Genomic DNA, 16,230 nt, shown 5'->3' with positions numbered 1-16,230 from the left:
AAGTGAACCTGGGTTCAAATCCCCTCTCCCTTGAAGTTTCCTACCTGTATGATCTTCAGCATATGGTTTCAACATCTCTGTGCCTCAATATCCACCTTTTTCTAAAATAAATCACAGATGCAGCCCAAGGAGATTTTTAAAAAGACTTGGAATCAGTACACAGGGGTTCAGATGCCACTTCAAACACTCAATGTGTAACCCTGGCAATTCATTTAATTTGAATGAATTTTGCCTCAATTTCCACAACTATAGAAAGAAGCCTTGAACTTGATAGCCTCTGAGGATCCTTCTAGGGGCCACTAACTGGCACAGTGGACAGAGTGCTGCACCTGGAGTCAGGAAGACTCATCTTCATGAGTTCAAATCTGTCCTCAGACACTTACTAGCTGTGTGACCCTGGGCAAGTCACTTAACCCTCTTTGCCTCAGTTTTCTCATCTGCAAAATAAGCTGGAGAAAGAAATGGCAACCAACCCGGTACCTTTACCAAGAAAACCCCAAATGGGGTCATGAAAAGTTGGACATGCCTGTAAAATGACCAAACAACAAAGATCCTCCCACTCTAAATCTATGAATCTATGTCTCATTTAAAGTGATACAGGTAGTAACAGCAAGAAACTAGATTTGAATTTAAGACTTCTGACTTCCAACCTACTGCTCTCTTCAAAATCCCAAGCTCATTCACATCGCTTATCTAGCAGCCAGAACACTGATCTAAAAATCATAAGATCTGGTGGTGGTACCCAGAATCCCTTCCTTGCCATCTATGTGAACATAAGCAGGTTTCTCATTTTCATTGTGAATTTATTTATAAGATGGGCACTATTTCTGAGTCAAAAGGTACAAACTCAATTTCTCTGCAGAAGGGATCCTACTCGTACATCACTACCTAGGAAGATAAGCAGAAGGATAAAGGGGGCTAAGGTTAAAGAGATGTTCCTTTCCCTGAACTCTCAGAAATAATCTTTCCCATTTCCAAAGACCTTTAAAGTTTACAGAGAACATCAATTAGTCCCCAGGGATTAGGCTTCACTTCCATGTGGCCCTTTATAAGTACTCAAGAGGAAAGTTTCTATCATTGTTCTCTTCCTGCCCAGAATTCTCCAAGGAGGAACTGACTCCCCAAATCCCAAGATCTAATTATTGACTCCTTATTGAATAAGAAGGGTGAAGTAGGGAACACAGGGATGTCAACACTGTCACTGTGATCCAAACTTCTTCAAGGTACCATGATACCAGGTCCTTCTGGTGTCCAGGAAGAAGAAATTCCAGATGTGGATTATTTGAGTTGGGGACAAAAAGGCACCTCACATATTGCAATAATAACTTACAGTTACATATTAATTCAAGACTTGCAAAGCACTATTCTCTCAGCAAATCTGTGAGATGGGCAATGTGAGCTTTATTTTCACCCTTTTGTAGATGGAGAAATTAAGGCTCAGAGAGGATAAGTGCTCTGTCCATAAGCACCTGGTAATTGTCAGAGTCAGAATTTGATACCAGGTCTCCTGATTCTAGGTCAATATGTTTCCCTACCAAGTTCCAAAATAGTCCAAGCCTTGCCTTTCAAATGGTCCTTTATTTCAACAGAACTGGGAGGGTGGGGGAGAGACTCCAGGTCATCTGGAGTCTCCATGCAATATCAGGATCTTAAATATAAATCAGATGTAGAAAGCACAGATATGGAGAACCACTACCACCCCCCAAAAAACCTGGAGAATCACTTTTTCATCCTCTATTAGAGTTTAGGATTATTCTTTCAAGGTGAAAGGAAAGCAGAAAGAAAATGAGAGAAAGGAAATAGAAGGGAAGGGATGGAGATGGAGAGAAGGGTTTGTTTTTAAGAAGTATACATATGCAAACATGAATAAAATGCTCCTTAAAAACAAATTGTGGATAGAGCACTGGACCTGAATTCAGGAGGCCCTGAGTTCAAATCCAGCCTCAGACACTTGACACTTACTAGTTGTGTGACCCTGGGCAAGTCACTTAACCCTCATTGCCCCACAAAAAAAAAATTGTACATAACAGAAGTTCACAGTTTCCTATATAAGCCTCCTTCTTGTTCTTTGTATATTAAAATTTTTGTGGTTGTTAATGATTAAGTTAACAATTTTAAAGATATAATGAATAAGAAAGGAAGGAAGGAAGGAAGGGAGGGAGGGAGAGAGGAAGGGAAGAAGGGAGGATGGGAGGAAGGAAGGAAAGAAGGAAGGAAAGAGGAAGGGAGGGTGGGTTGGCTTAGAATAAGGACTCTCACAGGGTGCTCCTTTAAGAGTCATATGGTGCAATCCTAGCTAGAATAGTGAATCACTGTGAGACCTTGGCTAAGTCCCTTATCCTCTCTGGTCCTCATTTTCTCATATGGAATAAGGGGACCATGTCCTTTAGGGGGGAATGATCTGCCTTTACAAATACTTTGCCTACAACAACCCCATTAACTAGATCATTCAAGTATAAGTATCTTCAACTTAGTGAGGTAGCTAAGGTTCATACTGGTTGAGTGATTTATCCATGCCCCCATAGCTATTAAGTGTTGGGAGTGTCAAACTCAGGTTTTCTGACTTCAAACCTACTTCTCTTTCCTCTGCATCATGATGTAATTAAGATCATAGAATCTCCAATGCCTCAGTGTTGTGGTAATTACCTCTTTGGTTTGATTCTACTCCTAGTGGCCACCTTTACCCAAGACTAACCTGCTCTTTGTCATCACGACTCCACTGTCTTTTTAGTTCTTATATCTATCTCTTCTCTTCATCTCTTCTAATTGGGGGAAAAGGTTATGTCACTGAAAGGACTAAAGAGAACAATCCTACAAGACTCTGAGGTGTGAGTGGCATCCATCCTACATACATCTCCAGGGCAAACCTCAACTCTTCTAACATTCAAACCTCAAGGGTGAGTTAACTTGGTCCATAAATAGCCTAGAGACCTAGGTGAGAAGGATCCCAGAAGAGATGGACAGCTTCAAGAGAAGCACAGAAATATAGCAAGAAAAGGAAGAATAGTTCTGCTCCTTTCTTCTAGAGGTTCCAAACTTCACCAGAGTCTCTCAAGTACCCCAAAAGAAAAGGGAGCAGCGATGGAGGAACATGTAATGCTCAGAAGGCCTCTGGTCAAGGTGGAGGCCAACATGCTTACATCAAAGCCTCAGCGTGCAAGGGAGACTATAAAGAGGCATTCTTCTTTGTCCTGCTATCATCCCTAGTCTCAAATCATAAAATGACAGAATTTTCACATTGGGAGGTACCTCAGCAGCCATCTAGTTAAAACAACAGCTGATTATCCAGCCTCTGCTTGAAAATCAAATGATACATTTGGAAAGTACATAGCACAGTGTCTAGCACACAGTAGGTGCTATATAAATGAGTGCTATAGTAGTTATTGTTATTAAAAACCTCCCATATCAGGATGCAGATGGAACCATACCATTTCTACTTTTTTTGTTTGTTTTCTTTTTTGAGGTTTTTCCCTTTTGTTCTGATTCTTCTTTTACAACATGACTAATGCAGAAATACATTTAATATGATTGTACATAAAACCTATATCATATTGCTTTCTGTCTTAGGGAGGGGGAGGAAAAGGGAGGGAGGAAGAAAAATTTGGAACTAGAAATGTTTTTCTTTCTTTCTTTTTTTGTTTTTGCAGGGCAATGAGGGTTAAGTGACTTTCCCAGGGTCACACAGCTAGTAAGTGTCAAGTGTCTGAGGTCGGATTTGAACTCAGGCCCTTCTGAATCCAGGGCCAGTGTTTTATCCACTGTGCCACCTAGCTGTCCCCTTAGAAATCTTCTAAAAACAAATGTTGAAAACTATCTTTACATGTAACTGGAAAATAATAAAATACTTTTACGATAAAAAAATTCCTATGAATAGAAGAGCCACTATTTCCCAAGGAAGACTATTTGCTTTTGGACAGCTCTTAGGAAGCATTTCCTTATAGCAAGCTTAAATTTGCCTTTTTGCAACTTCTATCTGCCATTCCTGGTTCTGTTTCCTTGGGCCAAACAGAACAAGTATAATCCCTCTTCCACATAGTAATTATAATTATAAATCTATATATGCACATTTATATATATATATGTAAATCTTTCAAAGACTTGAACATAGTTAACATAAATCTATATATGCACATTTGTGTATATATATGTAAATCTTTCAAAGACTTGAACATAGTTAACATATTCCTCTTGAGTCTTTTCCAAGATAAATATTCCAAGTGCCTTCAACCAATCCTCATGTGTCATAGACAGAAGGTCCTCACAGACATCATGCTGGTTATCCTTCTCTGAGTATCTCCATCTTATCAATGCCCTAAACCAAAGATGGCAGAGGAAAGGCAGTGACTTCCCTGAACTCTCCCCAGGACCCCTATCAATGCCCTAAATCATGTCACCTAGAACTGAACACAGTACTTGAGAATCAGTCTGTACAAAGCAGAGTACACAAAGGCTACCTCCTCATTCCTGGAAGCTATACTTTCCTTGATACAGGCCACATTCACATTAGCCCAGACACCAACTATAACGTGGCAGGAATGTTAAAGGGGGTAGAGATTCCTGTGTCCATATCAGCACAATCGGTCGCTGCCACTGAAGAGAAGCTGGGTGGCAGTCATAGGTAGTACTAGTGGTGTGTCCAGAGCGTGGAGCATAGGGATACAGGAAAGTAAGGGAATGGCTAAGATATATCCCTACTTTCCCAGAAGCCCTGAGGGCAAATCTTGATGGCTATACAGCATCTCAGCAATATCCGCAAATGCAATACATTCTGTCTATCAAGCTACTGCCTAACACATTTATCACATCATTTGGATGGGCCTCTATGTGTAACGGAAACATATCACTCACAGATCACGATAAACAACACCAACCACCAAGGGTCCTGTACTCTAATTTCCAAAGTCATGTGGGCAATGGAGCCTGCTTGAAACATCTGTCACATATCAAACAACCTGTGACGATGTGATTCTTCACATCCTTCCTCCCTCCTCACAAAGCCTCTTCATGCGTCTGCATGATTTTCCTGCATGTGCTGGGCAGGACATTTCCTTGGTGCTTCCTTACCTACCTTTCCAAGGCATCTGCTTTTGCAGGGATATGTGACTCCTCCATGGGAGGTTTATATGTTCAGACTTAGAGAGGTAGGATCAAGAAAGCATCATTACCTACAGCACTTATTCTTTACCTATTTCATATAGGAACATAGGACTCAGGGAATGTGCAGATGTATAAAACACAATTCTGGCCCACAGGTGGTTTCTGTTATAGTGACCTTAGGCTTAGCATCTTTAGACTTGACTTTCCTTATGTCTAAAATGAGGAAGCTGGATTAAAAGTTTGGTACAGGCCCTTTTAGCTCTTAATCTATGATACAATTATTTTAATGAGTGTAAGTAGTGGCAAAGTGCAGAGAGACAGAAAGAAAAAGAGACACAGAGAGACAGAGACAGAAGGGGGAGAGGGGGAGAGAGAGAGAGAGAGAGAGAGAGAGAGAGAGAGAGAGAGAGAGAGAGAGAGAGAGAGAGAGAGATAAGAGAATGAGTGAGCCTTGGAGAAAGGAAGAACAGGGCTAGAGTCCCACCACTTGCAAATATTTGCTGTGTGACATTGAATAAATCAATTAACCTCTAAGTTCCTAATAACTGTCTATAACTATAAGCTGCAGAATAGATGTTGCACTAAGATGGTAGAGGGAAGTTTTGGTCACCATGAGTTCCCACTGCAGTCAGAGGTCTGATCCAAAAATTTTCTTAAGCCCAGTGGTGTGCTGATAAATGTTTAACAACTGACTCTCAAGGGAAAAAAAGTTCTGGAGACATACTTTTAGGTTAATTTGCATTAATAATTTTTTCTCCATCACTTTATCAGGTCTAAACAATCAACAAAGCACAACAATCAGGCTCTGATTTGTAGTGTTGGCTTCTTTCCAAGGTCTAAATCCTGGCACTAAAAATTTAACAATTAGCCATAGTGAGCTGGGTGGAGCTGGTTCTAGTACACCCCTGGGGCCTCACCTGAGAAGCAGGCATGCCCAGTGGACCACTTTGGCCCCAGCTGCAGAATGTATCCAGGACACTATCAAGAGCAGGCAGTCATGCTAGCACTTCTCCTTCTTATAATTTTGTATGGAGGTAAAGTGAAATCCCAAAGGAACAACAAGTAGCCTGACAGCATATGCATAAATGAGGTATGTAATAAATGCAAATGGGCATTTGCCTTACCCAGCATACTGGGTTATGGTCATTTTTAGCTACAGCAAGCCAGAGCCTTCCCCCTGGGCTGATTTCCTGGGCTGAATCCCAGATAGATCCCCAAGTAGCCTTGGCCCAAAGTGTGGGCCTGGCCGAATCATCTCATTTCCAGGGCCAGCCCTGCATGGGTCAGACCGGGCACCATTCATGTTATTTTGTGGAGTTTTTAAAAATAGTATTTTTGTGCCATTCATTTGAGTCATTCAAGTCATACCTAGGAATATAGGACTTAATAATATAATTAAAAATCACAGAATCTCTGAACTGAAAGAGACCTTTAAAGGTCAATCAGTATAACCTCTCATCTCCTGCAGGAACCCTTTTTCCAGCTGCCACCACTAGTGATCTTCTTGACCTGTGGCATCATCTCTAATGCTTCATTTATCCACGTCTCTTATCTCCCTAAATGTATTGGAAACTACTCACGACACACTGGTGTGCTTCTTTTCTATCCCCTACAGAACCTAAGCACAGTGCTTATCCCATAAGCAAAGGGACTGTCATCTAACCACAAAACTCCCAGGTGTAAAAATTCCTTTTACAAAAGCAAATTGAGAACAGAAGTCAAAGAATAATAGATTTCCAAATGAAAGAGGCTTTAGAGGCTGTCTGATTGAACCTCTTCATTTTATAGTTGAGGAAATAGACACATACAAGTTACATTTAGTAAAAATTTAGTAGATAGAGTGCCAGCCCTGGAGACAGGTGGACCTGAATTCAAATCCTGCCTCAGACATTTACTAGCTGTGTGATCCTGGGCAAGTCACTTAACCCTGCCTGCCTTAGTTTCCTCATCATTAAAATGAACTGGAGAAGGAAATGGCAAATTATTTCTGTATCTCCACCAAGAAAACCCCCACATGGGGTCACAGGGAGTTTGACATGACTGATACAACTCAATAACAATAACAATAACAACAAAGATTTAAATGACTTGCAAACTTTAAAGTATTGATAAATTCTAGTTATTGTTTTTAGTATTACTGTTGTTATTGCAATAATAGTGTACACAGGTAATTAATGACAAAGACAGGATTTGAACTCTGGTTCTTATATCTTATATATCCCATGGGGGGTGGGGGGTGAAGGGTGTATCCCACATTACACTACTTGAGACACTCTGGAGTTAAATAACCCTGGGTCCCTCATCTGGTAAGTGTCAGGGAAGCTATTTGTCCCCAGGTCTCCCTGATTCCAAGCCCAGAGCCCTAACCATGTCATGCTGCTTCTTTATGCTTTTATGCTGAGTGCATAATAGGGTTGGTTTGACTACAATGGTCTTTGATGCCCTGCTTACAAGTAGGGAGCCCTTCCCCAATGCTCAGCTCCCAAAACCCACCTCCTCCTCAGATCACACGAGGATCTCAACAGTGGTGGGCCTGGGTCCTTCCAGGCCCCTGACTGCAGAGCATACAGGGCCATGAACAGGGAGTCACCAACTAGAATCATTCCAGTTAGACAGAGAATCTCCAGGTCTTGCCATCTGCCCTGTCACCAGACCCCAAGGACAATTTGGGCTCATCATGTCCCCAGCAGCTGAGTCGATCTATGCATTGTTTCCCCCAATTAAAATATGAGCTCTTTAAAAGCAGAGACCATCTGCATTTTCTATCTGTATTCTCAGGAGTCCACAAAGTGCTCAGTACATAGTAAGGGTGGAATGAATGCTTTTCCCGTTCTATTCCCTAATAGAAGATCTCCTGTCTGATAAGCTATTCCAGAACAGTATGCTTGCTAAGACCAGAGGTGGAGGCATTGGAACAGCTACTCAGTTTTTCCTGACGGGTGCACAGTCTCATTGCCCCTGCCCCTCCCCAGATCTCTGTCCATAGGACCCCTGCCCCTTCAGATTTAAAGCCATTCACTCACATTGTACAGCACGGTGGTCCATCCTTCCATAGTTATACACTGGAAGACGGTCAGCACAGCAAAGAGAATGTTGTCAAACTGAGTGATCCCATCGTTGGGGCCAATCCAGTCCTTGCAGTCATAACCCTCTGGGCAGCCCTGCACCCCACACGGATGGGGAGGGTCAAACCCCTCCAGCACACCTGTGGACACATGGGGAGAGAAGAAACTAAGCTGAAAAGGGAACCCGGAAAACAATAGGGAGGTGACATTAAGTTCTCTAGTGAAAAAAAAAAGACATTAGCCCTTCTTTGTTTTCTCTTCCCTAAATCAGTGCAAGCACCTCCTTCTTTCTGGCCTCTCTACCTCACCTATATCCCTGGTCAGGTGATCACACCTTCCTAGTTCACATCCTCTTCTGAAAGTGACCCTCTTTCCAGAGATTCTGCCCTCATCGGACCCCTTTTACCTTCTCCAAAATGCTTTTTCTATCATGGACTCCAAAGCTTTCTGGGAAATTAGACTCTCAGATCTGAATAACAAGAATGAAGGTGGGCAGGACAAAGAGGATTAATTTAGCATTATTAATTACCCTTCTTCTGACTTCTGGATAGACTTTATAGACAATGTATATATACATGTATATATAAAATATTAATATGCATGTTTATAGACAATGTATATAGACAATATAATGGAAAAAGAAAGGACCAGTGCTAGAATCAGAAGACCTGGGTTTAAGTCCAGCATCTGAGAAGGATCCTTGAGGGCAGCTAGCTGGATAGAGAGTTAGGACTGGAGGCAGGAAGACCTGAGTACAAATCCTGCTTATCCACTACCTGTCTCAGTTTCCTCATATGTAAAAATAGGTATGATGATAGCACACCCTTCTCTTCTGTGTTTTTGCGAGGATCAAATGAAGTCATATTTGTAAATATCTTGGTATAAAGCTTGGCACATAAGTATGAGCTGTATCAATGCTAGATATTATTATCATTAGTCATGTAACTTCAGGAAGACCACTCAACCATGATGAGCTGTGGCTTCATCATTTATAAAATGTGGATGTTACTGCTTGAGAGGCTTCCTCCTTAGGATTGTTTTGTGGATAGCACTTTGTAAACCTTAAAGCACAAGAGAAATGTGAGCTACTCTCATCCTTGCGCTTATGAAAGTGGTAGGTACCATGATGCTAGAAGAGACTTTGAAATTCTCTAGTCCAACACCTTCCTGTGATCAACCAGGTAACTCAAGCCTGGACCAGCATTTGTTAGAGCTGGAAGAGACTTTGAATTTCTCTAGTTCAACACCTTCCTGTCATCAACCAGGTAACTCAAGCCTGGACCAAGGTCATGTGGTCAGTTACTTACTTACAAATGGTATTCCTCTTTGATTAGTTATTATCTATGTTTCAATCAGTGGAATGAATGGGAATGTCCACAGACCACAGGTATCTGGGACTCAGACAAATGGAAATATACCTTAAGCACCACCTGGTGACCCTACCTGAATTGTTCATAAAGCAGGCCCTGTGTAGTTTCCCACTATAGAACTCCAGGCCAATGATGGCAAACATCAGGATGGCAAAGAACAGAAGAAGACCAATCTGCAGAAGAGGTACCATCGCCTTCATGATGGACTTCAGCACTATTTGCAAACCTGGAAGGAAGCAGAGGATGGCACGTTTATACTTAGTCAATTGTATCCTACTGCAGAGAAGCCAAGTAAAGAGATTCCAAGTCTTCATCACCCTGCCAAAGCTATCCCCTTTATCTACCATTCCCTGAGGACACAGGCATCATACAATGCAGTTGAACTCAACAAGTATTCTTAAGTACCTACATCCTTCCACTCTACCCTCTGAGTTTCTACCATTGGTAGAAACCCTAACCACTAGAAAGTACTCACAACATAAAATAAAATAGATCATTGAACCTTAATGATAAATTGAATACATTTTGCTCTTTTTAAAGTTTGGTTTGCCCGATTTCTTTGCAGAAACTATAGTTATGTTTTTTTCTGAGAAAACTTTGCCTAATAAAACTGGTGGCTGGACACAAAAGCGACTAAGGGGGAGAGTAGGCGGTACTGGTCAGTGTTGGCTAGAACACAGAGCTGATTTTGCAGAGAGATGAAAATATTTGCCAGACAATTAGCAAACTGAGTGACTAAAATGTTCATACCCTTTGACCCAGAGATTCTACTGTTAGGTTTATACCCCAAGGAAGTCAATTAACAAAGCAAAACAAAACATTTACATTAGCACCGTTTATGGTACCAAAGAACTGAAAACAAAGTAGGAACTCATCAGTTGGGGAAATGGCTAAACAAAGTGTATAACATAAATGTAGTAGAATGTTATTGGGCTGAAGGAAATGGCAAGCGTCATAAATACAGAGAAGAATGGAAAGACTTACATGAACTGATTGCAAAGGGAAATAAACAGAGCCAAGAAAAATAACATGATTTACAGTTAGTGTCTGAGGAAAGAAAGACAACTGCAAATATCAAAACTGAATTTGCAGAACTATAGAGAACAAGGTTGTCTCCAATGAAGAGCTATGAGATGATACTTCCCACTTTTCCTTTGCAGAAGCTAGGCTCCACAGGTACATAATTGTATGTAAGAACAGATCTTTTTTTTTTTTTGATGTCTCGATTGGTTTTCTGGGTGTTTTTTTTCTTCTTCATCTTAAAAAAACAACTCTTTGTTAAAAGGGATGGATTGCTAGGAGAGGGCAGGGAGAGAAGCACAAGGGGAAATATAGGTGATATGATGACTGAAAATATGAATTAATTTTTTTTAATGTTTGCCAGACCCTAGATAGTGGTCTCATCTGCTGGAAGGCTACACTAGTATGTATACTGGTATTTGAAAGGGAAGGACATATATATATATATATATATATATGTGTGTGTGTGTGTGTGTGTGTGTGTACATACATACATATATATATACATACATATATATCCTTTAGGAAAGCATTACAAAAGGGATGATTTTTTTAACTTTATCATTATGACAAGAATCATTATGATGCATTCATGCGCCTTCTTCAACAATCTAAATTTAATCTAACTTTTTAGATGTGATTTTTTTTTAGCTGGGGGAGGGATTCAAATATCTATAGCCTAAAAAAAAATGCAATAGCACTTTAAATCCCTACCTTCTGTTTATATTAACAATTGTTCTTGCTTACACTCCAATTTCATTAAGAACCAGCCCGATTTCTTTCAGGCCCATGCCCTATACTAAATGCATGCCTAGGGTGATACACAATCCTTAACCCACTTCACACAACACGTCAGGAAAAAAAAAAAAAAAGAAGCACTCACTGGGAATGCCGGACACAAGTTTCAGAGGCCTCAGTACTCGAACAGCCCGCAGGGTCCTCAGGTCCACGTGGGTATTGAAGTGAGTCCCAGCTGTGGCCAGGATGCTGGAGACAGGGTGGGGGGGGGAAAGCAGATGTTATCACAGGTCATTATTCTTCCATATTATGAATGGGGGAAGCCAGCCTGAGCTCAGATCAATCTAAAAGTCTTCCACCCTCATACCAGCTCTAAGTGGTTGCACCTAAGCTTTAGTGAATCACTAGCAATTCTCTGTGGATCTAAAATTAGCCTCCTGTGTTTCACTTTACTGGGAAGGAAAAGAAAGCAAGGTTATTGGGATTACCTTAAAGCTGGGGTGGGGGCTATATTTCCTAAGGACAAGCAGAATGGCCATCTGTGATACTTGATCAGAATTCCCACTCCACCATTCTTCCCAGTCCAGCCTCCATGCCTTTCCCTCCAACCTAGATTTTTTTTTTTTTGCATGGAATATTTCTCATTGCCTGAGATGCAAAGATCCCCATGTCTATCGTTCAAAGTACTCCTCAGGCTCCCATCTCCTCCAGGAAGCCTTTCTGAGCTGTCTGGGTTGACCACAAGAGTGATATGATGATGCCTTTAGACTTAAAATTTCCATCACATGAAATCCTTTCACTGATGTTTTACATTGTTCACTAAAGTCCTTCTGCTTTTATCTGATTTTTTAATCATTTCATGAAGTTAATGTGCAAATTTAAGGATATCACACTATCTGCTTATGCTTCCATTTTTTTCATCTTTAACAACATCCCTCCCTACCCACCCCGTACAAAGATATCTGCCCAGCAACACAAAAACCATTAATAATCTTATTAGATCAATGCTCCAAATATTGTAGCTACTTTTATTGAAAAGACTACCAAATTCACCCTTTATTTTCCAGAATCACATGAATATGTAAGGTCTTTGGAGAAGCAAAGAGATGTCATGACATTCATAGCATTAGTCTAGGAGTCAAAAAGACCTAGGTTCCAGTATTAGTTTGCACACTTATTAACTGGGACCTAGGAGAAATTAATTAAACCCTTTTAAGCTGAAATGGAAATATCTGCTCTGGGTAGCTCATAGAGCTTTTTTAAATATCAGAGAATCAGAGTTTGAGAGCTAAGAGGAAGCTCAGAGATCACTTTCTTTTACTCCTTTTTTATGGTTGGGTATCAGAGAGGAAAAGTGATGTGTTGATGAATGACCAAGAAAAGACCAGAACCCAAGTTTCCTGACTCCTACACAGCCCAGGGCTCTTCTCACTATTCCACACTTTTGCTCTATGAACCCACACAAAGTACTGTATGTGGAGAAATTTTATAAACTATGAAATGCTCTACAAATGCAAGATATTATTATTACATGTTGCCAAATATGCAAATGTTATAATTATCAGCCAAATTTTTAAAATCAGCTTTTTTTGGTCTTTTCCTTTTCCCATTTCACTTTATTTTCTGAGCATACAGTAAAACTTCAAGTATCCGGAACTCCAGGATGGATGAGTTTCTCAGATAATTGAGTGTTTTCCTCTTGAACCATTGTTATTTTAAAAATTCAATCATTTTTATGAAAATCTTTCTGAAATAGACTTTCCCTACTTCCTTACCTTCTTTTTTTGCGGGGCATTGAGGGTTAAGTGACTTGCCCAGGGTCACACAGCTAATAAATATCAAGTGTCTGAGTCCGGATTTGAACTCTGGTCCTCCTGAATCCAGAGCTGGTGCTTTATCCACTTCACCACCTAGCTGCCCCATTTCTTTATCTTCTTAAAGGTAAGGTCAATATGATTTATTTTCCTGATAACCCAGCATGTTTATGAGCACACATTATTATGCTACATTTTAGTGAAGTCTTTAGGGACTAGTAAAATGTCGAGGGGTAGGTGACTTGACATTAATAGCCCCAAAGGACTGTGACTTTTGAGTTCTAATGTCTGTCTTTATAGTTTTTTCCTATCCCTTCAGTTGATTTCAGATGGTCAGATGTCATCTTAAACTGCTTTTAGTATAGAAGGTATGCCTTCTTGTGTAATACCTCTTCTCCCTCTTAAATTTTGCTCTTGTGATTTTCTTTGGCCATGGACATGGAAAAACAATTCTTCTTAAAACTATAGGTAAAGGGGCAGCTAGGTGGCCCAGTGGATAGAGCACTGGCCCTGGATTCAGGAGGACCTGAGTTCAAATCTGGCCTCAGACACTTAACACTTACTAGCTGTGTGACCCTGGGCAAGTCACTTAACCCCAATTGCCTCACTTAAAAACTATAGGTAAAGTAAGAAGGAATAGATTCTGAATGAAGATGTGATAGGTCACCTATAAGTTAGTAGTCTTTAGCCATGAACTGTTTGACAATGACTTTGATTGCTCAGAGGTCTTGCTTGCTGTTTTACACTTGACCACTAAATAGGTAAGCTTGCTTAATAAGTGATTTTTGAATTGGTAAGGTGCTTTCACATATGCCTTTATTATAATGTGGCCCAATATTATCTATTTAGTTTCTCTTTAGCCTAACTCCTCATTAACATTAACTTCTTATCCTCACTCTTTATTTTTGTTTCTTCTCTTCCACATTGCATTCCATGAAAACCCTTCACTCTTCCCTGATCCTCATTTTCTACTTTTGTTTACTTTCTTACCCATTTCTTCACTTTGCTAGTGCTAGTCCATAAGATTTGATTCCCACAGGGCCATTGAGCCAATAATTTTATTTTTCCCCACTGTATTTTGGCCCTATCCAATCATATAATGCAGTCTAGGGTTGACCTTATATGTAGGCAGACACAGTATGTTATTTGACTTAGAAGATGCCAAGAAGGGTTTCTTCTTCCATCTCCTACTGGAAATCTACACATCATTTACTCCTTTGGTTTAAGATACTGAAGGCTCCTGTTAAAACATGTTGTCTAGGATGTGTCATACATTAACCCATTATCATCCATTAACAGTATAGCTGTTAGTTGAGCAGTAAAATCACAAAAAAAGAAATTTTGATTTAAAAAGAAGAAATGAAAATGTCAAATTATAAAGCATGTCCCACCTTCAGTGAGTGTGTTACTGGGGGAGGAGGAAGGGAAGCCAGAGAAAGTTGGGGTTCAGTGGAATACCCTGAAAGAGGAAAGATTCCAGACAAACCACACACTACTCTCCATTGCTCGAATACACTCTCATCTTTCCTGCCTTTGAGACTTTGAGTATATTATTTATTCCCTCTCTCTTTGGGATGCTTATTACCTTGCCTTTATTCCTCCAACACTACCCACCCCTGTTCAGCTCACAGGATATGATTCTCATGAAAGCTTTCCAGATTCCCACTCACCCTGACACCAGAAGTGATCACTTTTGTTTGTGAATTATTGTAACCTTTTGAACTTCTCCTAACCCGTGACTACATCCCATCTTTGATTACAGTGATCTGATTGGACATCTTACCTCCCCCATAAGAGAGTAACCTGCATAGGGGCTGGTACTAGGTCTTTTTTTTTTTTTGCCTCCCCGGCACCTAGAAGAGTGTTTTTCTAAATGAGATACATCATAAATGTTGAGTAAATAGATGAAACTGAAAAGGTATGAAGTAGAAATTGGAGGGGAATGACCAGTAGAGATAAACATAACCTGGTTCACAATTTGGCTCATCCTGAATAAACTCATCATTTCAGTTCCGGTCTCTCTCAGACTTTGGTAGATCACAATAGGATTACTTCTCACAGCTTAATTAGAGATCATTTCAGAACCATGGAGAGTGATGTGGGTGTTGGAGGGGGAGCATCTGGAGCAAATCACAGTGTGTAATCAGAAGAGCTAGAACCAAAACCCAGGTTTCCTGATCCTCAGATTAGCATTGTTTCCACTACATGATGTCGCCTGAACCACACAGATGGTCTCAACAAGTACTCCATATGAACAATAATCAATGTCAGCAAGATGGCTGACTAAGGTTAGAAATTCAGTTCATGGCCACAGAATGGAGCTAAGTTAATTAGCCCACATGGGTATTGAACCTGTGACCTTGGCCTCATTAATAATGTGCTATAACCACCTGAATTAATCAGCTAATGATGCCAATCTGCACAGCAAACACCATTTTCCCACTTAGTTCTAGTTATTACACCATTCAATATTTAACAAACCCTTATTGAGCACCTAAGGTATACAATTCACTGTGCTAATGCTGAGTATAAAAAAATTTAAATATATTCCATATCCTCAGGGAGTTTTACAGTCTACTAATAGGGAAACAATATGTACAAAAGTATGAAAAAGGTAGTATGTGATAAGGGCAAAAGATAGATCCAAGGAAAGATTTTCAGGGAAATTTGAGGTGAGAAAGTTCACTTTCAGCTGGAGGAATCATAGGATCATAAGGAAAACTTTGTAAAGAAGGTGGCACCTAAATGGGGCTTTGAAAGAAGAGAAGACTTTCAAATGGCTGATGTGAAGAAGGTATAGGGCAGGGGTCAGCACAAATGTACAGAGACTGGTGGAAACATTAGGCAACAGCAACTAGCCCAGTTTGATTGGAAGCACAATGAATACATGGAAGAAATGTGAAATAAGGTTAAAGTGGAGAGGTTAAGTTCATGCCAAGGTGAGTGAAACTTCTTAAATGACAGATTAAGCAGTAAATTTATTTTCCCCATCCCTGATTCCTAGACACAGGGTCACTTTTTCTATCAATTGTGATTTCACTCTATACCCCCCAATATTGGTCAACAATTTTTAAAGTCTACCCATCCCACCATCATCTCACTTCTACTTTCTTGCTGGTTAAGATA

General features: G+C 40.3%; 1 protein-coding gene across 1 annotated transcript in view; it reads right to left on the bottom strand.

Annotated features, from left to right (window-relative positions):
* CACNA1E (calcium voltage-gated channel subunit alpha1 E) overlaps positions 1-16,230 on the bottom strand; it is a 649,518-nt gene that overhangs the window by 279,269 nt on the left and 354,019 nt on the right. Inside the window, 3 exon segments of the mRNA XM_043963674.1 lie at positions 8,121-8,302; positions 9,606-9,758; positions 11,436-11,539. Of these exon segments, the coding sequence (XP_043819609.1) occupies positions 8,121-8,302; positions 9,606-9,758; positions 11,436-11,539 (439 nt within the window).

The sequence above is a fragment of the Dromiciops gliroides genome, chromosome 4 (assembly GCF_019393635.1).
Source record: "Dromiciops gliroides isolate mDroGli1 chromosome 4, mDroGli1.pri, whole genome shotgun sequence".
Classification (NCBI taxonomy): domain Eukaryota; kingdom Metazoa; phylum Chordata; class Mammalia; order Microbiotheria; family Microbiotheriidae; genus Dromiciops; species Dromiciops gliroides.
The sequence above is the reverse complement of the archived record's forward strand: the minus strand, read 5'-3'. Positions and strand labels throughout refer to the sequence as shown.